At 38.8% G+C, this 26979-nt stretch overlaps 1 protein-coding gene across 1 annotated transcript in view; it reads right to left on the bottom strand.

Annotated features, from left to right (window-relative positions):
* The window catches only part of ACTL6A (actin like 6A), a 28646-nt gene extending 4906 nt beyond the window's left edge, over nucleotides 1–23740 (bottom strand). Inside the window, exons 1-11 of the mRNA XM_082744399.1 lie at nucleotides 23514–23740; nucleotides 15104–15180; nucleotides 14733–14907; nucleotides 12185–12285; nucleotides 11104–11201; nucleotides 4957–5051; nucleotides 4552–4658; nucleotides 4368–4457; nucleotides 2975–3036; nucleotides 2570–2684; nucleotides 2340–2420 (exon numbers count right to left, since the gene is read on the bottom strand). Of these exons, the coding sequence (XP_082600525.1) occupies nucleotides 2340–2420; nucleotides 2570–2684; nucleotides 2975–3036; nucleotides 4368–4457; nucleotides 4552–4658; nucleotides 4957–5051; nucleotides 11104–11201; nucleotides 12185–12285; nucleotides 14733–14907; nucleotides 15104–15180; nucleotides 23514–23538 (1026 nt within the window). The 5' untranslated portion in view covers nucleotides 23539–23740. The remainder of the gene's footprint in view (nucleotides 1–2339; nucleotides 2421–2569; nucleotides 2685–2974; nucleotides 3037–4367; nucleotides 4458–4551; nucleotides 4659–4956; nucleotides 5052–11103; nucleotides 11202–12184; nucleotides 12286–14732; nucleotides 14908–15103; nucleotides 15181–23513) is intronic.
* Between the last annotated feature and the right edge of the window lie 3239 nt (nucleotides 23741–26979).

The raw sequence follows: 26979 nt of genomic DNA, 5'->3' as shown, positions 1-26979 counted from the left end.
CACCCAGATGCCCCTTTCTTCAACAGTTTTAAATACAACTACAACTAAAACTACATCATCCTCTACAATTTTCCCTTTCTTTTTAAATTTTTTTACTTCTATATACACCTCGTACCTTAATCCAGTGGTTCTCAATCCTCACTGCACATTCAGTTCATTTAGGGAATTTATAAAACAAAATGCCAGAAGAAATTAAATAAAAATCTGGGGATGGGACACAGGCAAAGGTTTTGTTTGCTTAAAACTCCAGATGATTTTGGGGGCCTCTGGGTGGCTAAGTCAGTTGAGTGTCCAACTCTTAGTTTTGGCTCCTGTCATGACCTCATGGCTTATGGGATCAAATGCTGCATCGGGGGCTCTGCACTCAGTGGGAAGTCTGCTCGAAGATTCTCTCCCTCTGCCCCTGCTCCCACTCATGTGCTCCCGCTCTTCCTCAAAAAAAAAAAGAAAAAATAATCCAGATGATTTCATGAGCATTTAAAGTTTAAGAACCACTAACCTCAAGCAATTATTCTAAAACTAAAACCCAAACATAATTTTTTGGCAGAAAGCTGCCAGTATTTAGAGGTTTGTTTTATACCTTCATCTTAGAATGCTCAGCTAGAAGTTATAGTATTTAAAATTAGACAATAAAGATTATTTAATGATTATGATGGACAATGCATAATCATAACATCCCTGGCCAAAATGACTGCTACCTTTCTCCTGGAGGGGTATGCATTAGAACCACACGGGAAACTTTTTCAAAATCAACATGCTGATTCCTCCCCCAAATAAAAATAAGCCCCTACTTACATGGAGTATACTTACCTCTAATTTGCCTGTATGTATCAGAAAGCTAAATGTCAGCCTGCCTTTTTCTGAAGTTTTTATTTGAATTCCATTAGTTTACATATATGTCAGCCTGTATGCTTTTTTAGTGGCTAAGTTCCTACTTTAAAAATTTATTCCAAATATCTAAATCATCTAACTTTTATTATTTTTTAAATTTTATTTGTTTTTTAAAAGATTTTATTTATTTATTTGACAGAGAGAAATCACAGGTAAGCAGAGAGGCAGGCAGAGAGAGGAGGAAGCAGGCTTCTCGCAGAGCAGAGAGCCTGATGCGGGGCTCGATCCCAGGACCCTGGGATCATGACCTGAGCCGAAAGCAGAGGCTTTAACCCACTGAGCCACCCAGGCGCCCCAAAATCATCTAACTTTTAAAAGATAAAATGGAATATAGAAGAATTATGTCCTCTGTAATCAATGTAAACATTAACTAAGGGAGGTATCTCACTAAAAACAAAAAGTTATCACAATCTTACAGTAAGTATAATTCAACTCAATTGCCTTCTCCTAAAGTGGCCTTGAGTTTGTGCTAGAAAATTCCATTCTTACCTCACTTTTGTCCTAGAAGCAGCAAATGCCTGCTACATGGCTAGCTGAAATAAAGAATATTTTTTTCATAGCCGCCCAAAAGTTTCTTTTGAACATGTTTCTTATACATCCCTAGCTATCAGCACTATGCTCTAAGCTAATGAGTTAACTCAAACAATTTTTAAGGCAGTATGTAGGGTACAAACTGAATCTAGGGGTTTTGTGTTTTGTTTTGTTTTTAAGATTTTATTTATTTATTTGAGAAGGAGAGCACATGAGCGAGCATGAGCAGGGGGTGGGGCAAGGCAGAAGGAGCAGCAGACTCCTGCTAAGCTGAAGGCAGCCATGTAACTGACTGAGCCACTCAGGCATTCCTGAATCTAGGATTTAAATAAGATATAATCAATCTCATAATTAGTATGTATATAATATGTAGTTATTATTTAAAACTTGGCAAAGCACAAAAAATATGAAGGTTCATTCTAAACTCCATGTAAAAGTTACAATTTAAACCCATACCTTCCTGAACAATAAAAGTAGCAAAATTATGTAAGAAAAATCACCAATAATATATATTTTGGTTTGTCACGTTTTAGGAAATCTCTAGAAGAGCAATGTCCAAAAGAACTTTCAAGAGGCACCTGGCTGGCTCAGTCGGTAGAACAAAAGAACTTTCAGTGATGACAGAAACGTTCCCTATCTGCACTGTCAAATGTAGCTATTAGCTATATTCTAAAAAACGGAATTTTAAATTTTTACTTATTTTAATTTAAATGGTCACATGTGGCTGGTAGCTTCCACACTGGACACCACAGCTCTAGAGTTTGGCATTTTTCCTTTTCTAGTATTTCACAATTTTACATATTCTAAAATGGATTTCAAAGTCAATGGCCAATGTTGACAACTTAAATACTGAACTAGGGGGTACTTCCTTACCCTAAAAAATACTTTTATACCATAAGCAGAAGGCTGACACTTACTGGTCTGATATCAATATCACACATTCCAACACTTGTAGTGACAACGTGACTAACTCCCAACATAGTATTTCCTGATAAGCCCTAAAACAAAACAAAAATGAGTAGTCAACAGAAGAACTTCAAACAACGCACCCAAAAATATCTGGTCAGTCTTACTTAGGTTTTATAATTAAACAAGATATTCACGTGTATGGGACAAGCCAAGCTAATTATGAAAAAAGCTTTCATACCTTTACATTGGAAGGGTCAAATAATCCTTCAGGAATCTTTAACCGTTCTGCTCCAAAGTCACAATTGTACCCATTGGGGAATTCATAATGAACAGTTGGCATCTGTGCAGCTACTCTGAAAACATAGTAAACAACATTAAACAAAAGAAAAAAAAAAATCCTGCCCAAAATTATAAACTAAGAAATTATCAACTTGTAAGAAAGCAGAGTGAGAGTATCTTTCTTTTATAATGTTAGTCAGTGTTTCTTAACGTAACTTTTTACCTTTAGACCGTTATGCATATTCTGCAATTCTTTAACTAAACAAATCAATTTCTTTCCTCATTTATGAAGTATTCAGTGTTTAGAAGATTAAGATGAAGGTTTTAATGAGCTATTATAAATCTTGTAGATAAGAAAACATACTGTTCATCGTAAGTTGAATCTGATACTTGAAGTACTGAAGCTTGAAAGTCCTGGATAACACACTATGGATTAAAAAAAAAGTTTTTAAGAAACAAGGTTATAGAGATTTGTCTCTGCAATCTATACTTTTTGTAATATTGTATTTAAAATACTTTTCTTAATGAAACTGGATCATGATCCTGGATGGCAAAGTCATTTCAGGGGTATAAGTCTATCCAGCAAAGACTCAAGAGTATCAAGAAACCCAATTCTAAACATTTTCATTAGAAACTATATTATACCACATTTAAATTAACAATAATTTTTTAAAAAATTAATAATTATGGAAAAATGATGAAATAAAAACAATTAGGAACCTGTTCTGCGTAACAAAACTGGTTTCAGAACACTTGTTTTTCCTAAGCCTAGACTTAGAAGCAAGATTTTGTTATCTGGGTGAGTACACACGTGCACGTATGTGGCATCTTATATAATTTCTAATGACTGCATATAATGTAAAATATTTTAAAATTATGCTACAAAATACATACAACCTCTAGGCTGCTAAGGAAAAAATCTAATATCTACGCAAAATTGTTAATCATCTCAACAATTTTCCCGTCTACTGAACACCCACAAAAATCTTTATCGTTAGATACAAAAGGTATCAGAGAGGAGACATCCCTGGCATAGTAAATTATTACTTTCATATCCTTTTTTGTTAGAAATGAATATACATCTGTGATGTAAGAGGTTTTACTAACCTCTCTTCCTTTAAGTTGTATGTTCAGAGAGGGATTTTTGATAAAGAGAATCTTACTGGCTCCTTACTAGAATAATGACACATTTTTTTAATATGGCTGACTGATGTTAAATAAGAGAACATTATTGAGCCATACTCAGTTCTCTATAGACTGAAACAATTATCTTAGATAAAAAAGGTACAGAATAGCATAATATTTGTTTTTACTCCAAAACCAAAGTTCCTTCCAGGTCTTAATGTAATCCAAATGAATATAGTATTTTGTTGAGATAATTTGTTTGACAAATATGAAAAGCACCCCTTCCCTCTCAAAATAAGCTATTATTTTTGTTTGTAAAGTACCATTAAAACTATAAAGTGCTCAGGGTGCTTGGGTGGTTCAGACAGTTGACAATCCAACTTCGGCTCAGGTCATGATCCCAGGGTCCTGGGAGTGAGCCCCGAATTGGGCCCTGCACTCATCAGGGAGCCTGCTTCTCCCTCTGCCCCTCCCCCCACTCATGCCGTCTCTCTCTCTCTCTCTCTCAAATAAAATCTTAAAAAAATATAAAATATTTTTCTAAATATTTAATATATACAAACTGCTCAAAAACTACTCTATTAAAAACTTATAGCCTACAATAGTTTTAAAAAGAGAATAAGGGTACTTACATTACACATATAATTGTGCCAAGACCTTGTAACCTGTGGCAACTTCTCTTTTCTTTTCCAGTTTGCTGGAGATCCTTCACGAACAGCTTCCTGAGTACCAAGAACATGCGCTAGAGTTCATTCACAACATAGGAGGTAGGGAGTTAGAGGTAAATTCCAAAGAGAAAATTCAAGCATCCCTTACTTTTGATGCAATCATATACGGAGGAATCAGTTCTATATTCATTTCTTGGAAGAGTTCTCTGCATTGCATAGTAATGAAGTCTCCAGCAAGAGGGGATTTCACAATGCCTATGAAAACAGATTAAACAAGGCTAAGACAGTAGTAAATCCAAGTGCCTTGAGATAAATTCTTCTGTGTATTTATATATGAGTAATTTTTTCAAGTAGAATTATCTGAACCAACCCTTTAAGCATGAATGAAGCCATGCATCAGTTTTAAATACATATTATGAAGATTTTTTAAAACCTCTTAACAAAGACACATTTTTTGGACACTGATATGACTTGATAGTCCAACTCACTGCTGTTATCCACATCTTCATGACAGCTAACATCATCTCAGCATACCCACATTAAATCCACTTACCCTGCTGAAGAACATAGCCATCGTGAACTGGAATTGCAGTGGTATGAGTGGCTCCACTGTCCAAAATAAGCCCAGTAGAACGACCATTAGCAAATCTAGTTTAAAGCATTAAGGAAAAGAAAATATCAAGGCTCCCAAAATATATTTAATTGTAAATGCTTACTGTAAAGGGAAAGTTTTATTAGGGCATTCTTAAACATGTATATTATGGCTTAAAATGTGTTAAAGTTAATCCAGGGATGAAAACTAGTGTCAAATATCTGGCTTAAAGAGAAATGACATCAAGTAGGACTTCCAAAATGATGGTGAAAGGAAGTCAGGGAAACCTTTATCCCAGAGAGATACCTATCGAATTGGTCAAAATTAGCACAACCATTCCAAGTCTTTGGAGCAGATGAAAGGACTTATATTTAACAAAATCTACAGAAATTCAGTAAAATGGTAGGAGGCTTTGGCATTTGAGCTAGGAACTAAAACTGTTCTCCACACAGGTTAAAGAAAAATCATTGTAGCAGTGTGGCAGCTAAGTGGCAGTTCCCACAACTCAATGGGAAAGCTATTCCAGGTGGATTCAACAGCCAACAAATACTGGCAGATCCCATCTTCCACAGCTCCGTGCTGCAAAGGGCCTGTGTCACGTCAACCTCGTACACCAACACGCAGGAGCAGGGCTATTCATTTGGTCATCAAATATTTACTGAGCACCTATTATATGCCTAGTGTTAATTCTGGTACTGAGTAAGGAACCATAGTTAGTCTGGTCCTGGCATTCGCAAGCCCAGAAGGCACAAGAAGGTGCTCTGAAACGGACTTTGCCCTGAATATCTTGTTTAGTAGAGATCAGTAATGCTGTGAAAAGAACAGCTTGGGGTGCACTGGGGGTATAATGGAGAGACCACCTAACCAACCCTGGGGAAATCCAAATGTAAGCTAGCAAGGAGAACACGGGAAGATATAGGAATATGTGGAAAATGCAGGTGGCAAGAGGATACAGTAAGGCCAGGGTGCAAAGTAGTTCAACAGAGCCTGCAAGAATGTGGAAGATGATTCTAGCTTAAAGCAGCCTGGAAATTAAAGATTATTAGAGGGGCAGTGAGAAGAGTGGGCAAGGTTAAGAGGAAGGGTTGCAGTAATTCCAGAAATAGCTTGCATCAAAAGCAGTGGCAGTGGAGAGAGAGGTCATGGGGAAGAAAAAACACAGGTCTTGATGACTAACTAAATTTGAAGGGTTAGAGAGAAAGATTTTGGGATGCCTGGGTGACTCAAGTCAGTTAAGCGGATTTTTTTGACTCAGGTCATGATCCCAGCGTCCAGGGATGGAGTCCCACATCTGGGTCCTTGCTCAGAGGGGAGCCCGCTTGTCCCTCTCCCTCTGTCTGCTCTGCCTGCTGCTCCCCATGTTTGTGTAATCTCTCTTGACAAATTAATAAATAAAATCTTAAAAAAAGAGAGAGAGAGAGAGAGAGAGATTTCCAGTCTGGGCAACTGGGAGCAAGAATATATAAAGAAAGAGAAGGAATAAATTTGAGGGGAGAGAAGATTAATTCAGCTTTGGACATAATTTAAAGTGCTTCAACAGATAATTAATACAAAAAGTTTTAGTAGGGCAGGTGGATGTCAGCCTGGGGCTCACAAGAAAGATCTGGGATACAAAACAGATACGTATTTGGATCTTGTTAGTGTAGAACTGGTATCTGAAGTCAAGGAAGTGGATAATTTAAACCAGAAAGAGCATGTCAAGAGAAATGAAGGGCCAAGGGCAGAAAACCAAGGAATGTGTAAGAATGATCAGAATCAATGAGGATCAATGGCCAGAAAGACAGGTTGGTGATTTATCTTTGCTAATTCTGGTACTCTATTGACCTCTGGTCAACTATATACATAAACATTAATTTGATGCTCTGTTAGTAGAAAACAACAGATGCAGTAATACCAAACTAAAAAGTGGCATAAAGGTACATGGATCTTCTTATAAATAACAAAATCTGGACAAATTATCTTAGATGTCCATTTTAAGATACTGAAAAGTGTTTAAATGCAGCCACAATTCAGCCAAAATTTATTCTCATAAAACTGCAACTGGAAGGGGTAAGAAGGTAAAGTTTGTAGCTTCCTTGCCTGAAAGTACTCCCCAGCTCACAGCTACAATAGGGAAAGCAATGGTGGAAAACTGCAACTTTACCACCTTGAATGAACAGAGAAAGGAGTTCAGGGCTGGAAGAAAAGCTAGACAGGTAAGGCAGAAACCCTAGAAGTCAGAGAACTACAGAAGGGATCAAATCCAAAATCAGAGTATAAAACGTACCCACATCTCTGACTGACTGCTAAACTCTTCAGGAGCAGAACTTCAGGGGGCCCAACAAAAACAGAGAGAACAAAGAGTAATCCACTCTTCAAAGAGCAGCACCTAGGAGCTCTCTGATTTTCCTACATTTTTAGCTAACTGCATTCTCCAACAGTGTGCAGCTTGGACAGAAGGCCCTCTTTACTAGCTTGAGGTGTCAAGAGGGCAGAGCCTGAGGTTGGCAGATATGAGAATCCAGCTATCAATTAAATCAGATAAAATAATGCTACCCTTCTAATATTTTTGTTTTGGAAAATATATTTTTTCATAAAAATGTTATTTATGTTAACCTAAATGGGTCTTTTTTGGTCATTTTTAAGTTAATAAATGCTAAAACAATTTTCAGTTGTGGTGCCTGTGTAGCTCAGTCAGTTGAGCATCTGACTCTTGGTTTTTGCTAAGGTCATGATCTGGGGTTCATAAGATAGAGCCCCACACACATCAGGCTCAGAGCTTAGCTGGGAATTTGCTTTTCCCACTCTCCCTGCCACTCCCCCACCTCACACATATGCTCATTCTCACAAATAAAAATGTTTTTAAAAAACAGAACAATTCTTAGTTTTTTTCTTTCTTTTTTTTTTAATCTAACACCTATTATTTTTTTCCCAAGATTTTTATTTATTTATTTGACAGACAGAGATCACAAGTAGGCAGAGAGGCGGGGGCAGGGGGGGTGCGGGGAGCTCGATCCCAGGATCCTGGGATCATGACCTGAGCCGAAAGCAGAGGCTTTAACCCACTGAGCCACCCAGGAGCCCCAGAACAATTCTTAGTTTTAATTTCTCACAGTAATCCTGACATACAACCCACATAAACAAAATCTTTACAGTCCTCAGAAACTCTTTAAAGTGTAAAGGAGTCCTAAAGCCATACATAATCTTTGAGGTCAAAACAATTTCTAGAATAATACTAAGATGTTAAATAACATAACTGCCCTTTTCACTGTCATTCTCTCATAAGTGTATATATGCGACTTTTCCAGAGACCACGTTATGTATGATACAAAACAGACTGAACGCAAAAGACAGATATGGGAATCCAATGTCTGTTACTAAGCCTGATGTTAAAGAGATTTGAAAAAATGTAAAATAATTCCACTCTTCTCAATTTTTTTGGTTTTAGAAATGTTGATTTTCATTAAAATATATTATGACTTATTATTAATTTAGTTGGACTAAGAAATCTGATTTTTTGGTTTCTATTTTAATTTCCAATATGGTAAACCCCACCAAATACAATCTGCCACTAAGTAAAAGCTGTGGATGTAAAAAGGTTGAGATCCACTGGCTGGAAGAACAAAGCAAAAGGACACCAATCATCTAAATCCAGAAATGTAGGAAATTCTACAGGACAATCTACTTCCTTAACAGACAAATTACAAGGGAAAAAAAGGGTCAGGGGAGTAGAACCTACAGATTAAAAGAGACCTAAGAGGCATACCAAAGAAATACAATGTATGATCTTGTTCGGGTCCTGACTTATATATACCACACTGTTTTGTTTTCATTTTTAAAAATTTTATTGATATACAGAGAGCCTGATACAGGGCTCAATCCCAGGACCCTGAGGTTGTGACCTGAGCCCAAGGCAGAGGTTTTAAACCACTGAGCCACCCAGATGCCCCTACCCTATACTGTTTTTTTAAGAAGTTGTTATTACTTTCTTTTTTTGTCTTGAGATGCATGGTAAAATCTTTTAGAGATACATGCCAAAGTTTCTATGGATAAAATTTTATCAAATCTGGGATTTACTTCAAAATCATAGTGTGAGGGGGAGAGGCAAGGGTTTTAACTACTACAAGTTAGCTATGTTTTGAAAATTGAACTGTGCGATAGGCACATGGAGGTTCAATATGACATTCTATACTCTTCTGTATTAGAAATTTTCCGTAATAAAAGGTTAAAAATTAGAACAATGCCCGATTCTGTTTACATACTCCTTGCAAGGAAACAGCCAAACAAACCTAAGTTCAAATTCAGTAAAGCCACTTTCAAACTATGGACTTGAACTAGTTTGCTTACTTCGGCCACATTCCTGAGAGAGTTATTATGAGTATTAAGTGAAATAATGCACACAGTGCTAGCTAGCATTCTCTATGTTCTACTCAAAAACCTGCAATGGTACACTAGAGTCTAAAGTTCAAATTTTTAAAATCTGACAGGCAAGGTACGTACAGTTTGACCCAAACCTATTTCCACAACTCCTTCTGAAGTCTAACAGAAATTCAACTATAAACTAAGTCACTAGAAAGCACTTATACTTCCTAGCTCCACACTCTTGCTAAAATCATCTCCAAAACACACCATTACAGACAACGTTAGATTACCACAGTGATTCTCATATATATGTAGAATTTACTTGACTATTACAGCAATCCAGGGAGGTACACAGCATAAGTGAGTAAAAAGTGGAGCTAGGTTTTTTTTTGTTTCTTTTTTTAAATAGTTTGCATTTTTTTTTAAGATTTTATTTATTTATTTGACAGAGAGAAATCACAAGTAGACGGAGAGGCAGGCAGAGAGAGAGAGAGGGAAGCAGGCTCCCTGCTGAGCAGAGAGCCCGATTCAGGACTCAATCCCAGGACCCTGAGATCATGACCTGAGCTGAAGGCAGCGGCTTAACCCACTGAGCCACCCAGGTGCCCCAGTAAAGCTAGGTTTTAAGTACTTAATTCAAAATCACACAGTCTGTAAGCATATCAAATTAAACCCTAAATACAAGGCTCCTTCCCCTATATCATACAAATAAATTCTATTTTCTTTATAAAGATTTTTTTTTTAAGATTTTTATTTATTTATTTGACAGAGAGGGAGAGGGAGCACAAGCAGGCAGAGCAGCAGGCAGACTCCCCACAGAGCAGGAAGCTTGACTCAAGGCTGGATCCCAGGACCCTGAGGTCAAGACCTGAGCCGAAGGCAGATGCTTAACTGACTGGCCACCCAGGAACCCCTTTAAATCTCTTCACAAAGATTTGTCAGGCTATTATTTTCCTCTGATGAACTTCCACCATTATTATACAAAAAAATCAAATTAATATGTACTTCTTCATGACTTTTGCCAGTTATTTTGAAGTACTTTTTTTTTTTTAAGATTTTATTTATTTGTAAGAGAGTGAGAGCACATGTGCACAAAGAGGGGGAGCGGCAGGCAGCTCAGGGAGCTGCTGAGCAAGGAAACTACCCAGGGACTCGATCCCAGGATCCTGCCATCATGACCCAAGCTGAAGGCAGACACTTTACCAACTGAGCCACCAGCATCCCTTAAAATACTATATAAATCTGTTACTTACCTTTTAACAAGAATATTACATTACAAATTCTTTGAGATAAGGACATAATATTTCCTGGTCTGTCCCTTAACATGTCTACATGTACATGTCTACAATAAATATTTGGTGATTTTTTTTTTTAATTGATGATTAAATCTTAAGTGAACTTACAGCTAATTTCCACTTTTCTATGGTAATGGGAGAAGAGAAAGAAAATGGCAATCTTTGAACTTGTTTAATCCAACTGGCTTAAACACTACCCTCTATTCACATTCCCCTTCTAAAAACAAATGTTTTAAAAACCTTGATAACAAGCAGGATTTCAGCATTTCTTTCTTATTTCCCTCTAATAACTTCTGGCATATTTATTCCAATAAGAAATACTAAAAGACAGCCAAAAATTAAGGAGAAAGGAAAAAAACCCAAACTTTTGAACAAGCAAGAACTGGTTCATATCTTCCTGCTGGGGGCATTCCCTTTAAGGGCACCACATTTACTTTGAAAGAAAAGCTGAGTATTACTCTTTAAAGGATACGCTGTCAAAACTGCAGTTTTGCAAAGGAAGAATGCAGGGATATTGTAGTGTTCAAACATTAATTCTGTCAGTTTCTCTCTCTTTGCTCTAGTATTCCACTTGAGAAGAGGGGAAAAAGAAATGCAAGTTATTTACTGTTTAAAAACTAAAAAGTTGATTTATTTCAAGATTCAATATAGCACTATATTAACAAAGATATAAATATTAAAAATAGAATAGAGTACCACAGAAAATAATCCTCATAAGAATATATATTTTTGTTTGTAAATAAATTTAGTAAAAATCAATTAAAATTTACCATTTAATAAAAAGTAAAACTGACTGTTTCTATGAATTCTACAAGACTTTTCAAAGTACAAGAGAATCATGATTCTTATAAAGTATTATTAAATCTTAAGAGTGAATCTAGTAATTTTAAACCACCAAATTTTCCTACTTAGAGCTCGTACTCCTAAACGAAACTAGGTTAAAAACAGTAACAAAATGTTGATAATTTATGATTGTTAGCTAGCCTGCTAGGCTCTTTGGACTCTGTACCAAATTTATTTCACAAGAGACTTCAGTCTGGTAATTTCCAGCCCTAGTTCCACATTGGACTTCTCACTTGGAGAGCAGAATATACAAGCAGATACACCCTGCCTCTGGAGCACAGGGGTAATTCATAAACCCAAAGGGAAGCAGCCCAAGGAAGTCAAATATTAAACAAATCCCTGAAAAATAAGGAGGGCACAGACTGCATGGAGCACTGGGTATTATACACAAACAATGAATCATGGAACACTACATCAAAAACTAATGATGTACTGTACAGTGACCAACACAGCACAATAAAACAACAACAACAAAAATCCCTGGTGGCGGGGGCGGACCAAACCCCATTTAGGGTGCTTTGTTATTGTTCTCTGAATATTTTACTTACTGAGATAATAAAAATTATAATAGTATGTAAAAATTAATCCCCTTTCCCTAATTTTCAAAATTCAAAATATGAACTTCTATGCCTCTTTAAAGAAAAAGAAAACATTCTTCAAATGAGTTTAAAAAACAACCACAGAAACTCAGAAAACAAAGTTTGTCTTACCGGTGCTTCTGACATGAGAACAGGATGCAGGCTGGCTTCTGATTTGACATGCATTTTGTAGGTATGATCCAAAATAGCCTGGAAACTATCCCAGTCTTCAACTACAATATAAGATAACACCCTGAAAACAATGCTTAGTTGAAGATGAATAAAGAATCTTTTAAGAGACTGTTTCTACAGTTTAGCATTAACAACAGAACCTACTTATTTCATAGATTTACTTCATAATATAGTACTTTAGTGCTCACTTTGGCAGCTCATATACTAAAATTAGAACCGTAATACAGTATTTATATAGACATAATCTTTGTTTTCTATGAATATGGAAACTCTTTTTGTTTCCTTCAGCCCCCACAGTATCACAATCTGTAGACCTGTCCCAAATGTAATTGGTGTATCTAATAGACCTAAAATACCAAAAAAATATTATTCAGTAAGTACTTACTAGAGGCATAGTATGCAATTTAAATGGTAGGAGAACATACAAAAGAATGGTATGATCTAGATCTGATATTCAAAAAGCTTACAATCTACTTGAAAAAACATTAAAAGATACAAAAAAAGAACCCTCAGGGAATTTAATATGCCTTAATTTGGCTTTCACCTAAACGTTCCATCAAAACTACTTGCATAAGTCACTAATGACTTTCTAACGGACAAATCCAGAGGAAAATTCCCATTTGTACTATCACTTGACCTCTTTTAACATTATCTGACACTACTGACTGCTCACCAGTTTAAAAATTTGTTTTGCCACTGTCCAAAGAAGAATGGCATGACTTGTACAACATACTCCCACAGGTGTAGGAGGATTTTGTTTGTTTTGGTAAATGAACTTTGTTAGTCACTGTAACTTTTCTCTTCCCTTCTTAGTGTAAATCTCAATGTCACAGCTGAGAATGAGACTTAATCACTTCCATGCTTCCAGAACTTGTTCTTCCCTTGGCATTCTGCTGAATATTAATTCTCCTACATCCCTAACTATTCCTCCTTCAGGGGCACCTTTTCTTCTCTTCTGTTAAATACAGAACAAGTTCTGTCAAGGAACCCCATCCTCAACCCGTGTCTCAAATCTCACATTCTTTCTGGCTAATATAATGCAACTCCATGTCTTAAAATTTTCCTCACCCACTTGCTCTAACAGCACCTATATTCAAATACTTTGAACGCAGTAACACTCTGTACAGAAAAACACCTGTTTGCAAGGCTGATCCCCAGTGGTATCTGGGAATTTGACTGACAACCAGTTCCTTACAGTGATATAAAATTTCCCCTAAATAATAAGAGTAGTTCATTGTGCCTAAACTGTTTGTACAATGTCGTTTATGCTGAACACCTTCTTTCCCTCTGGGAGCCTTGGATTTTAGTACATGCAAGGCACAGGGTCCCTATGTGACCACCACAGTAAAAATCGTCTCCAATGAGCTCCTCTGGTAGACAACACACATGTTACATCTCATCACTAGAGGAATTAAGTACATCCTCCCTGACTCCATTGTGAGAAGACTGGGAAGTTTGCACTGGTTTCCTCTGGACTTCACTTGATGTCCTTTTTTCCTATCTATTTTGCTTTGTATCCTCTCAATGTAATAAATCTTAGCCATGAATACAACTATATGCTGAGTCCTGTGAGTCCTTCTCGTGAATAAATGAACCTAAAAGTGATCTCATGTAATATACTTGTCTGTTAAGACTGTAAAACTTGCTCCTTCCCATTCTATCCTACTTCAACGAATGGTACCCAATCACTTCCATCAAAAATTGAAGAAACTTTTCAACTCATCTCTTTTCACCTCTTTGATATCTCTCAAAGCCACCTCAGGATCTCCACCATCAGTGATAAAATTTCAACCCTCTTCACTTTTCATCTGAATTCTCACCTCCCTACCTGATCCTCCTGTTTCTATTAACACCTTCCAGTCTAGCCTACATACTGCTTTTACAATCTCTCCAGCTGGCAGGTATGAATATTTCACACCTCTGTTTAAACTCCTTTGGGGTTACCTTTCAGAGCTGCCAGCTTAATACACCCTTGGCATGGTTTACAAGCCTTATTATTACTGCTCCATGCTCACCTTTCCTCTAACTGGTCCTAATGAATCCCCTGTTACAGCTATACTTAATTGATGATCTTTCTAAACAGGTAGGCTTTTTCCACAGCCCCACCCCTTTACATACGCCAGCCTTCCAGTCAGGCTCATCTTTATTTATTGATCAAGATCCAATACAAACGTTACCTCCTTTATGAAAACCATTACTGACCCCCAATGACAGAGTTAAATACCCCTCCTTTCTAATCCCACTGCTTATCAAACATAACTATAGAAATATACAAATATTTGTATATTTATTATATATTTATATCTATCTACCCTACGAGTCTCTTAAGGAAGAGGAACATGCTTGATGCCTCTTTGGATTCTTGGTGCCGGAACATCAGTTTGTGGAATAAAAATAATAAAATAACCGATAGTCAACTTACAAGTTTTATGTCTAAAACACAGCATGCATATTCTATAAATCAAATCCACAGAAGCAAAGATCGTACCCATCCCATTTTTTAGTGGTGAAATGGCCTCCGTATTCTCCCTGGGAACACGCAGGGCATTAGTATCTATATAATAGGTGGGGCCACCCTGTTTGCCTTTATCGCCGTCGATTTCCATCAGGGTGCTTCCATCATCTCTTTCTACCACCATACCAATAGCTGTGGGGAAATCCACCTGCAAGAGTCAAGAACATGATAATACAAGTTTTACCTGCTTTTTTTTTTTTTTTGAAATCAGTTTTGCCTGCTTTTATCAAGTAGTCATTTTTTTCCAACTGAAGTCTTTTACTGTAATTGAGTCAGAATTTCTGCATGAATTTAATTCTACATAAATGGCCTTTTCATATCCAATTAACTAATACTACACTTACTTTGGGACAGTCTTCACCAGCATAACCAGCTCTCACAGTGTAGGATCCAATATCAAAAACAAGAGCTCCAACTTCATCTGAAAAGATGAAAGGATAATTAACATTAACAACCTACAGGTATCATATGAAAATTAAGAGCACTTAATGTGCTTAAAATGAGAAAGTATATGAAACCTCTATTACAAATTAAAGCAGGTATTACATTCATATTATTACTAGCTTGAACCTAGTTTTAAATACATCTTAAAGATTCATTTAGTTAAAATATAACAAGTCATAATTGTATCAGTATAAGTTCAATCAGCAACGGGCTATTTACAAAGATGTGGGGATAATACAGGAAAACCAAAAGGGATAGTATGGTACCCTAGCACTAATAATACCACCCTTAGAACTGAAGAAACATGGAGAAGAACTGTTACCAGAACCCAGAGAGAGTTGTGTTTGGAGGGCTACCTGACAAGGAGCTCTGACTTCAGTTGAGGAATGCAGTGAGCCATGGCTAACCCTGAGGGGATGGAACCAGGCTAATAAATATGCCAACCTCTCTCTCCCCCACTCTCCATCGGCTCACGTCATCTCACAGTTTATCACCCAAATTGGGCCACTTCTGAGTGCGAAAAGGGCTCCCTATTAATAGTTCTACCAGGACAAGAGGCATAGAGTAGGAAATACGATCAGCCTTTCCAGGCACAAAGAGGATGAATGGGTGGAAAGTAGATCTGGAGGGGCAAAGGGAAGATATTCAGTATACTTAGGTACCATTTTTTCAGATATTAAGGGAAATTACATCCCATGCAATTAGAGAAGAAACTTAGCAAAACTCCAAGAAAAAGAGGGACTCCGAAGAATAAGAGTTTAAGATGTAATTATACAGACCAAGTAAAAATCATGAAAATGAAGTTATCAAAGTTTGCACATTTCAAAGATTTTTAATAAAGTTTAATGCTGAGGAAGAAAGCTGGTAATTTTTTTTTCACATTCATATCCAGAGAATAACCTTTAATTATACTTTAAAAATATTTCACCCAAAACAGCATGCCTCCAAAAACAAAACACCTGGATTTTCCAGACACTAATTGTTCAAGTAAGAATTTTTTTCAATCCTTAAAAAGTATAAAGAACTATTATTTATCTCCATTAAATTGGCAAAATCCACCTGATAAGATCGAGTGTTGTCAAAGATGTAGGCAAAGAAGAGCTCCTACACATTTGCTTATAAAAGCTGTAAACTGGTAAGACCACAATGTACAATTCAGTCATATGCATTAAAGTTTAAAATGTGCATACACATTACACTTTTATCTTCTCTATAGAAACTCTCACACACATACCAAAAGGAGACACATTTTAGAATGTTTACTAGCTATGTGACCTTGGGTGATTTCTAACTTCTTTGCCTCAGTTTTCTCATATGTAAATGTGCATAATAATAGTTCCTATCTCACAGAATGCTTGAATAATTAAACATGTTAAATGCTATAATGCATGTAATCAACTGGAACAGTACCTGCACATAATAATCACAGCAGGTGGTAGCCACTATTACCATTATCATCATCACACTGCTCATCACAGGAAAAAATAGAAATAATCTAATAGTCTCTCAGAATGGAGAGAGATAAACTATAATTTATTCACACCATGAAATATTATACAGCAGGTAAAATGAATGATCTAGATCTACATATATTAATACGGATAAATCTCCAAAAAATGGTTAGTTTGAACAGCTAGTTAATACACACACACACACACACACACACACACACACACACAAACGTTATCATACTATTTAATTCATTATGGACACATAAACTGAGTAAAAGCATAAAATCTGTATGGGGTCTGGGAATGTTACCTACAACTTCAATTCTGTGGCTTCTTCTATGGAGGGAGAGGAGGGGACTCTATATCAATAACGTTCTACTTCTTAAAATATCTCAGGCAAATACAGTAAAATACTACATCTATTTATCACACATAAACTTACACATTTTTAGTATGTCTGAAGTACTAAAAATTAAGTTTTAAAATAAAGAAAAATCAGTGGTTATACAGATATTCGTAGTTTAGAGATGGTGTCCTTACAGAATAATGATCTCATTTTTATTCAAATAAACTGAAGAGCTACCTATTTTTACTTCTAATTTGAAAGGAGGTTTCTGCACTTACTACGTTTCACAAAGTAATTCCATTCTCTATACAACCCTCTGATCCAAATAATTTTGTCTGAAAGTAGGGGTGCATTTGTTATCACCATAGCTGTACATTCAGGAACAAAGAGTAAAGTTACCCAATGAATATGAATTAAGAAACGTTAACACTGACTAATCAGAATACTCGCTAAAGAAATATCCTAACTAAACAAATGAATTACCTTTCTCAAGGATCAATCTTTTGTCCTATGACAGGGCTCTTAACCTTTTCTGTATCATGGACCTCTTTCACAAAGCTCTGGGCTGAATTGTTTTTCCCTAAAATTCCTATGTTGAGGTCTTAACTCCTAGTATCTTAGAACATGACTCTATTTAGAGATCAAGGTCTTAATTTAAAGAGGCAATTAAATTAAAATGAGATAGTTAGAATGGCCCCTAACCCACTATGACTGGTGTTTTGGCATGAAGAGGACAATTGGATACAGATATGCAGAGGAAAGACCATGTGAAGACACAGGGAGAAGAGAGTGCTTATAAGCCAAGGAGAAAGACCTCCAAAGAAGACGACTCGGCCAACACTTTGAAACCAGATTTCTTGCTTCCAGAATAGAGAGAAAATTAATTTCTGTTATTTAAGCCACACAGTTTGTGGTACTTTGTTACAGCAGCCCTAGCAAACAAATACAACACATCAGGACACTTATGACTCCTTTCTTGTAATGTTTTAAAATAGATCACAGGGGCACTTGGGTGGCTCAGTGGGTTAAAGCCTCTACCTTTGGCTCAGGTGATGATCCCAGGGTCCTGGGATTGAGCCCCACAGTCAGGCTCTCTCTGCTCGGCAGGGAACCTGCTTTCCTTCCTCTCTCTGTCTGCCTCTCTACCTCCTTGTGATCTCTTTCTGTCAAATAAATAAATAAATAAAATCTTTAAAAATAAATTAATTAAATAAGATTCCATCTCAAATCTCTCAAGTCCTCACCTTCATCTAGATCCATATCTCAAACTTTTTAAAAAATGTTACAAATAAGATTTTTTGTTACCATTAAATGTCCAAATTTTAAACAGATTCTTGGCCTGGTGGCTCATATCCAACCAACTACATCGGGGCACCTGCATGGTGCAGAGGGTTAAGCATCAGGTTCTTGGTTTCTGCTCAGGTTGTGGTGGATTCCCCCACTTCCCCCAATGCCACCCCTGCTCCATGCTGAGTGCAAAGTCTGCTTAAGACTCTCTCTGCCCTACCCTACACCACTCCCTGCTGCAAAGTGCACACACTCTCTCTCAAATAAATAAATCTTTAAAAAAATAAGCAGTAAAAATAAATGCAAGTTCGTCATTCTGTAGATCAGCAAGGCTCACTTCAAAAACATGATACCTAGGCCTTCAGATGCGATTTTGGCTCCATTAACTCTTGACTAGTGTTTTTCCCGTACTTCTTAACACTGAACACAGGTGGTACTTTCACATAATACCAATTTTTCTTAGAAAACCATCAACTGCTTTTTTCTTGGGTCCCCTTCTAGCCCCTTTACTAAGGCACTTGTTCTTAACAACTGCTGTGGTGCTACTCAGAGAGCCAAAAGGTCACATCTCAAACTTCTTAGTGTACAACATCAATTCCTCCTGATGGCCCACTGGTATCTCAAACTCAACATATCTGAAGCACTGTCTTCTGTTCCCCATCCTACCTAACCTAGTCTCAGCCGTGCTATCATAATTTGTGGCCTAGTCAGCAGAGGCAAAACGCTGAGAATTGTGAATGCCTTCACATTTTTCATACCTCTCAAAAAGTTTTGCAAAACATTTATGCTAAATGTTTCTCAATTACCCTCTTCTTTACTACCATTGCCACTGTCTTGGGTCAAGCTCTTCTTTTAAAAAATATGGGAGTGCAAGTGCACGGGCAATGAACACACACACACACACACACACACACGTAGGGGAGGGGCAGAGAGAGAGAGGAAGAGAATCTCAAGCAGACTCCTGAAAGCACAGAGTCCAAGGTGGGGCTTGATACAACGATCCCAGGATCATGACCTGAGCAGAAATCAAGAGTTGGATGCTCAACCAACTAAGCCACCCGAACCAAACTATCTCAACAGGGAATTATTACGATTCCCTATAAGTACCGTTTCCCATCTCTTCACCTTCTCCATCCCCAATCAATCTGCTGCACTGTTATCTTTCAAAATTGTAACTCTGAACATATGGGTACATAAATCCTTCAATAAAAAGAGTATCACTCAGTGGTTTCCCAACATCTACAAAATAAAATTCAAATCATTCCACTGAGTTCATATTCAAGGCTTAGCAAAATGTGACAGTAGTCCTATATCCCACCTCACATACTAGCATTACCACCATGTGCGCTCACTAAGCTACCCTTTGCATATGCGGTCCTTCTCTACTCTTCCTCCACCATCCCCATAACCTCTCTTGTGAAGTTCTCTGACTTCCCCATACTGAGTTAATAACTTTCTTGTCTACCTTTGTAACTTCTACATATTGTCATTACTGAACGCACTATGCTGAATTAGTTACCCTTTCTCATCATGTCACCCAATTCTCATCATATGGTATAAATAAGATGCACCATTATTTCACGCATCACAAAGAAAAAAAAGCATGCTGCCAATTAAACTCTGCCAAACCATCAAGAAACCATCCATGTTAATTAGACTGGAATTAAAATTTTCTAAATTTTAAATATGTAAAGTAGAAAAACCCACAAAAGGAGAGAGAAATATTCCAACTTCAGCTCTTTAAAATTTGGGCGGGGGAATATACAACTAAAAACAGGTAAAATATGGTGTTTATTTATTTGACTGAGTCACCTATAAGGCTAAGCATCGTAGAGGCTATACCTGCCTGGCACATAATAAGCACTCAAAAACTGTTTTTTGAGTGAAATGAAATGAAAAAAATCTAACAAATCTATTATGCTCCTGTCCTAATTAGATGGCAAACTATTTTTTGGGGTGGGGGGGCAAACTAGACAGAGTAGAATTTTAATCTGAGTGACACTCTTGATTCTTGGAATTTTGCATCTGCCTATTTTCCTTTTTCAAAGGATGGGAAATAGATCTATTTCCTGTATCTTGTTTTGTTAAAAAACTAAGTGCCAACAAACCCAAAATAGGAGAATGGCAAAGGGAGATAGGGAACTTAAACCATAACCATGGAGGTCTGGATATTTAAAAACCAGGATACAATTTCTAACGGAAAAAAATCCGCTGGATCCCTTTGCTTCAAAAAACACTGTTTTCACTTCTCTGAGGATATTGATGTTTTTCCACAAAGTAAATGGCTTTCATATTTAGAGGTGTGGTTATTTTTCTGGGAAAACATGAAGCAATGGTGGCAATTTTCTAACCTGGTCTTAAAACATTCCCATATAATACTGAAGGCAAATGACTTTGGAAGAAAGCATTTTATTTATTTTTTGTTTGTGTGTTTGGAAAAGGATGCCCCAACTCATGGGGATGATGGTCTTGAGAAATTTTTAAGATTAGAGATTTGGGAGTGAGAGGGTGCAGGAATGATGAAACACAATTTATCAGGAGTGGATTGCTTCTTTTTATAATGCGAGTTTGAAGAAAAGAAGAACCATGAAAAATGGTCAAAGGAGCAATGAGTAGGCCCAGAAATCAGTTAGAAAGTATAGAAATCTGCATTTCCATATTTTTTCCAAAGTATGAATTATGCATTATACCCAAGCTAAAGATCAATGTCAGATCTAGTCAGAAATCATTATTAGAATAAGATAGTTATAAATTTTAATATTTAAACTGCTAAGATCTTTTAAATAAGCAAGCAAGTTAAAAATACAGACTAATGGGGCGCCTGGGTGGCTCAGTTGGTTAAGCCTCTGCCTTCAGCTCAGGTCATGATCTCAGGGTCCTAGGATTGAGCCCTGCATCTGGTTCTCTGCTCAGCGGGGAGCCTACTTCTCCCTCTCTCTCTGCCTGCCTCTCTGCCTACTTGTGATTTCTCTATCGAATAAATGAATAAAATATTTTTAAAAAAATACAGGTTACTAAGTTAATTACACAAAACCTGGGTGGGAGGTTTGGTTTCTTTTCACAGTACACCCTTCGGAAAAGGTGACCTACTACAAATACCAGCCATACCCGGGTAACTGAAACACAAAAATCATACACTTATTTTTCTGAGTTTGAAGTATTTTACATACAAAATAGGCTTTAAGACATATTCCTCTCCATAAGCCTATGAGACAGAGGACGCTTATTCTGAAGACCTAAAACATACGTGAATATGCTGTGGCTATATAACTGAAAAATGACCTACGGAGAAAAAACCAAAAAAAATTTTTTTAAATAGTAAAGGGTTTATTGAAATGCCTTTTTCTTCATCCCAGAGATTCTTGTTCACCACTTATTCAGAAGTTATGTAACTCTGGGCCAGTTACTTTGTCTTTTCCATACCTTATTTTCTTACTCCATTATATGAGAATAGCAGTATCATTTCCTAGGGCTACTGCCGATGGAGTTCATGCACATATTAAACGCAACACATGAAAAGTCTCTGGAAGAGCTCTTAGTACAAAGTATGCACTCAAAAAATGTTTGCTACTGGGTGCCTGGGTGGCTCAGTGGGTTAAGCCGCTGCCTTCGGCTCAGGTCATGATCTCAGGGTCCTGGGATAGAGTCCCCCATCCAGCTCTCTGCTCAGCAGGGAGCCTGCTTCCTCCTCTCTCTCTCTCTACCTACTTGTGATCTCTCTCTGTCAAATAAATAAAATCTTTAAAAAAAAAAAGTTTGCTACTAGCATTTATTGGTATCCATTTTTACCTCAGTCAAATTAAACAACGCCTTCTAAGGAAAAACTCACCAACAGCTTCTAGGTCTTTGGATCAGTGAACCTAAAGGTCAAAACAAAGCCAAAAGCCTCCAAGAGACAAAGGCATAAACACCCAGTTTTTTAGTCAGGATGGCATCTTCAGATGGGAAAGAAGTAAATCATGAAGATCCACTGGGCTTTCTCCAAAGCAAAAATGGGAAACTACTGACTCCCACATTTGAGAAATCAAAACCAAGAACATAAACGGGGAAGAAAAGGATGAGGATCAGCATACTACCGCAAAGAAACTCAAGCTACATTTCAAAAACTACTAAGAACTTTGGAAACCTCATTTCTATCTCTTACCTGTAAAACGCCATCCTCTTCAGAAACAATAACCTTAACAGACACCCTAACAAAAGCAACGCTCTAGATCTGTCTTGTTTTCTAAACTCCTCAAACACAGCAAAAACCAGAATCATATACCTCAGTGCTTCCTACCCCTCTAGCAAGAAGGAAAGCTCTGATTCAGTGCGTTTCGAGTGGGGCTTGAGATGCTGCATTGCTAAAAAGCTTGCAGGTGACGCGGACACGGCCGATCCAGGGACCACACTTGGTGTACCCGGGGTATCGTTATCTCACGGAACCTTCACAACCAACCCCACTGGGTAGGAATTACCATTCCCAAAACGAGGAGCCTCAAGTTGGGAAAGGCTAAGCAACTTGGCGAACGTCAAAGGGCTCCATAAATGGTGAGACTGGAAGGACAAGCCAGGTCTGTGTAACCCCCAGGCCCGCGCTTATCCTTCCACTACACCACAGCCGACCCAAGGCTACAGGTGTTCCCACCAGGAACTCCGGGGAACCCACAGGCAGCCAACAGGCAGGAGTTACTGAAAGGTGTGAGGCAGTCGAGCGCGGAACGAGAAGAGGCTGCGTCCTGAGTGGCCGCCACTCCTCCAATCAGTGGTACCTCTCGCAGCTCGCGCTACCCTCCACGCGACGACGCGGAAACCCTCCGTCCACGCTTACAAACTGCTGGGACCTCCCAAGTTTAAACGCGCGCGCGCGCGCCCTGAGGGAGCCGAGTTGTGGAGACCCCCGGGGAAGATGCGACCCTACGCCCGGCCACTCAAGCCGGGGCTCCGGGCCCGACCCCTCAGGATGGAGTGCCCGCCCAGGCGGAGACCGGCACGCACCCCCAAAACCCTGTTCCTTCGGGGGCCGAGGAACCGCAGGCGGCGGCGACTCCCGGCGCCCCGAGGCTCTCGCCGAGCCGGGTGGGCTCCGGGGGCGGGCAGAGCACGGGGCGGGGATGGGGCGGAGAGGCTGGGGTCCTGCGCAGGGGAGACCGGAAGGGGCCGCCGGGGAGAGGAGGGCTGGGGGCGGCGGTTACAAATCCCATACGCTAAAAAGGCGCGCTCTCTCGTCCGGCCGCACTCACTCACCTCCCCCGTACACCCCGCCGCTCATGGCTGTTGTCCGCGCGACTCCTACGCTAAAGGCTACCGGGCGAAGTGACTGCGACGCCCGCGGTTGCGAGTGCTGAGAAGCACTAGCCCCCTACCCCCTGAACTTCCACCGCCACCCCCCTCAGGCAACAAAGCGGCGTCCACACACCCCGGAGCTCAGTCACACTTGCTGTCTGGTATTATCGGCCAATCATGAGAGGCCCGGATACCCTTTAGCCAATCAGAACGAGTCTCTGCTGCATCCCTGCCGCGGCATAGCCAGTTTAGCCAATCGAAGGTAGCCAAGGAGGCGGGGGAAAAGAGAAAGCGACGGAAGGAGGGTAGGAGTTGGGTTGCGGAACCGGCCGCAGGCTGGCGGCGTGGGAGGGGGTTGGGGGAGGCTGGGGCGGAGCTTCCCGGGTGGGCGGGAGAGTAAGCCTGAGGGAGCCGGAGAGGGAGGAGCCAGACTGCAGGGAAGTGTCGGGGTGGGTCCAGGGGTGTGGCTGGTGGCTGAGTACAGGAGGGAGTCCTGTAACCTAAAGTAAACCTCTGGAAAACAGTCTAGGAATAGAAAGTGTCTCCACGCAGCAATTCCTAATTGGACTGTGGAGAATGCAGAACTTTTTTCCCCCAGGAAATGTACTTTCAGCTAACCTTTATGTTAAAAAACTTAAAATGTTATGCTCAACTTTAGGGTAGGGAACAGTAAATCAGACAAACCAATAGGATCCCGCAATTTTTGAAATGGTTATTAATAATTAAAAGAAGAGGGGCGCCTGGGTGGCTCAATCGTTGAGTGTCTGTCTTCGATTCAGGTCATGATCCCAGGGTGCTGGGATGGAGTCCCGCATTGGGCTCCCTGCTTGGTGGGAAGCCTGCTTCTTCCTCTCCCCCCCCCGCCCCCCCCCCCCCGCTTCTGTTCCCTCTCTCGCTGTGTCTCTCTCTCTGTCAAAAAAATAAATAAATAAATAAAATCTTTTTAAAAAAATAATTAAAAGAGGAAAGATGATATGCTATATACTTCCCCAACTAAATTTAGGTAGCACTTTAAATATTATTTTTAGAGGTATCAGCAATTTCTTTTATCTTGTGAGACAAGTGTGAAACAATCCTCATCCAAGCAAGTACCTAATACAAAATACATACTCAGTCCATCTACTGTTCTTACTCTCCTATTTTTACCAGACCAGTCCAGGTCACTATCATCTTTCCCCCTGAATTACTGCAATAACTTAATTGCCTTGCCTGTTGGCCACATTGCAAGCAGCTCAACCTATAAAAACGCCCAAATGGGGTCGTGTTACTCCAACTCAAACCCTTAAGAAGGATTGTATATTCTTGTAGTTGAAAGCAGTTCTTCAGTTGGTTTGTCTAGAGTCTAAGACATAGAGGCTGCTCTTAACCTTGGGAACAATGGAATAAAGCCTGGTAAGTCTCAGTGCCAGCAGCTGGCAGAAAGTGATAGTAGGGTGAGGAACAATGCTAGTGAGGAACTTTCCCATTCACTTAACAGTATAATCACAGTATATCTGATCATTTAGGAAACCCCCATTAACCCAAGGAGGTAATGCAGAGTTCTGTAAACCATTGCCCATGGCCACAACTAACCTACTTTCTGTTTTCCTGTGGCCTGTGAGCTAAGAAAGATTATTCCACTTTTAAATGGTTTTTTAGAGGGGCACTTGGGTGGCATAGTTAAGTGTCTGACTCTTGTTTAGGCTCAGGTCCTGATCTCAGGGTCAGGAGATGATACCCTGCCTGGGGCTCTGCTCTGAGTGCTGAGTTAGCTGGAGTTTCTCCTTTTCCCTCTGCCCCTCAGGCTTGTGCACGCTCTCTATCTCTCTCTAAAATAAATAAATCTTATAAAATAAACACTTTTTTAAAAAAAATTATTAAAAAAAAAAGAAATTATTTGTTTGTCAGAGAAAGAGCATAAGCAGGGGGAGCAGTAGGCCCAGGGAGAAGCAGGCTCCCCACTGAGCATGGAGCCGGATGCAGAACTTGATTCCAGGACTCTGGGATTGTGACCCGAGTGGAAGGCAGATCCTTAACTGATGAGCCAAACAAGTGTCCCTAAGATTTATTTTATTTTAGAGAGAGAGAGTGTGCACTTGCAAGTAAGGTTGGGGTGGGGGGAGGGGCAGAGGGAGAGAATTTTAAACAGACCCCAATCAGGCTCCATCTGAGGACCCTGAGATCAGGACCTGAGTGGAAACCAAGAGACTGACCTTCAACAAACTGAGCTACCCAATATTAAAAAAATATTTTTTTAAATATTTTTATGAATAATATTTTGTGACATGTGAAAATTATATGAAATTTGCATTTTAATGACCATAAACTAAGCTTTCCTAGAACATAGCCTGGCTTATTGGTTATTCACTTATGGCTGCTTTTGCTCTGTAGAGACAAGTTGAGTTGTTATGACAGAGACTGTGTGACTAAGCTGGAGAGCATGTTTACCATTAGACCCCTTGTAGAGTTAGCAACCCCTAAGATAGTTCATCTAACACATCTAGCACAGTGCACTAAATACTCTATGTTAACTGTTGTCCCATCGTTACAGCTCTCACTACATAGATACATATCAAATCCTAAACCACATTTCCATTTCCACTCTGTGGTTTTATGCTGTGTTTGACTAATAAAGCTGATGAGCTATAAAATATGTGATACTTTGGTAATAAACATTGAAGCAATACTTTTGTGTTCATAATACAGTAATCCATTTAAATCTGTTCACAATTTAAAAGCATAGAAATTTATATATACCAGCTTAAGTAGATTACATGTATTGCTATCTCTCTTCAATGCTATCTCCAATCTCTTCCATACATGTAGAGTTGGGTTGAAAAAGTAATATATTTGTCCTACTATTTCAGAGTTCATCAGAAAACAGAACAGCTCAGTAGGGTGAATGAGAACGATACTTCTAGCCTTCAGGGAGGCCTGAGATACTGTGAACGTCTCCACCCATAAAGAACACAGTGGAGTGCAGGGGGGTCGTCAGTAGAACAACACAGAGAAGACAGCTTGAGAAAATACTGGAAGCTTATTCTTGGCTGTTTTTGTTTAAAATAAAGGTTTTGCTTCATTTGATAATTTGAAAAGATATTATAAAACAGATCATTCATTCATTCATAATTTTAGGTTAGCTTATTCTCTTGATAAATCACTGGACATGTTACTTTATATGATAATAAACCATTATAATGAGCTTCAAACAAACTGAACTTCAGAGTTACTTGGTATGTCTTAACTAATGGCTTGTTAATGCAGATAACAGTACACACTTAAGTCTTTCATAATTTTATTTAACTTTTTAAAAAGATTTTATTTATTTATTTGACAGAAAGATCACAAGTAGGCAGAGAGGCAGGCAGGGAGAGCGAGGGGGAAGCAGGCTCCCTGCTGAGCAGAGAGCGTGATGTGGGGCTCGATCCCAGGACCCTGAGATCATGAT

The sequence above is a fragment of the Mustela nivalis genome (assembly GCF_964662115.1).
Source record: "Mustela nivalis genome assembly, chromosome: 1".
Taxonomy (NCBI): domain Eukaryota; kingdom Metazoa; phylum Chordata; class Mammalia; order Carnivora; family Mustelidae; genus Mustela; species Mustela nivalis.
This window is presented reverse-complemented; position numbering and strand designations above follow the sequence as displayed.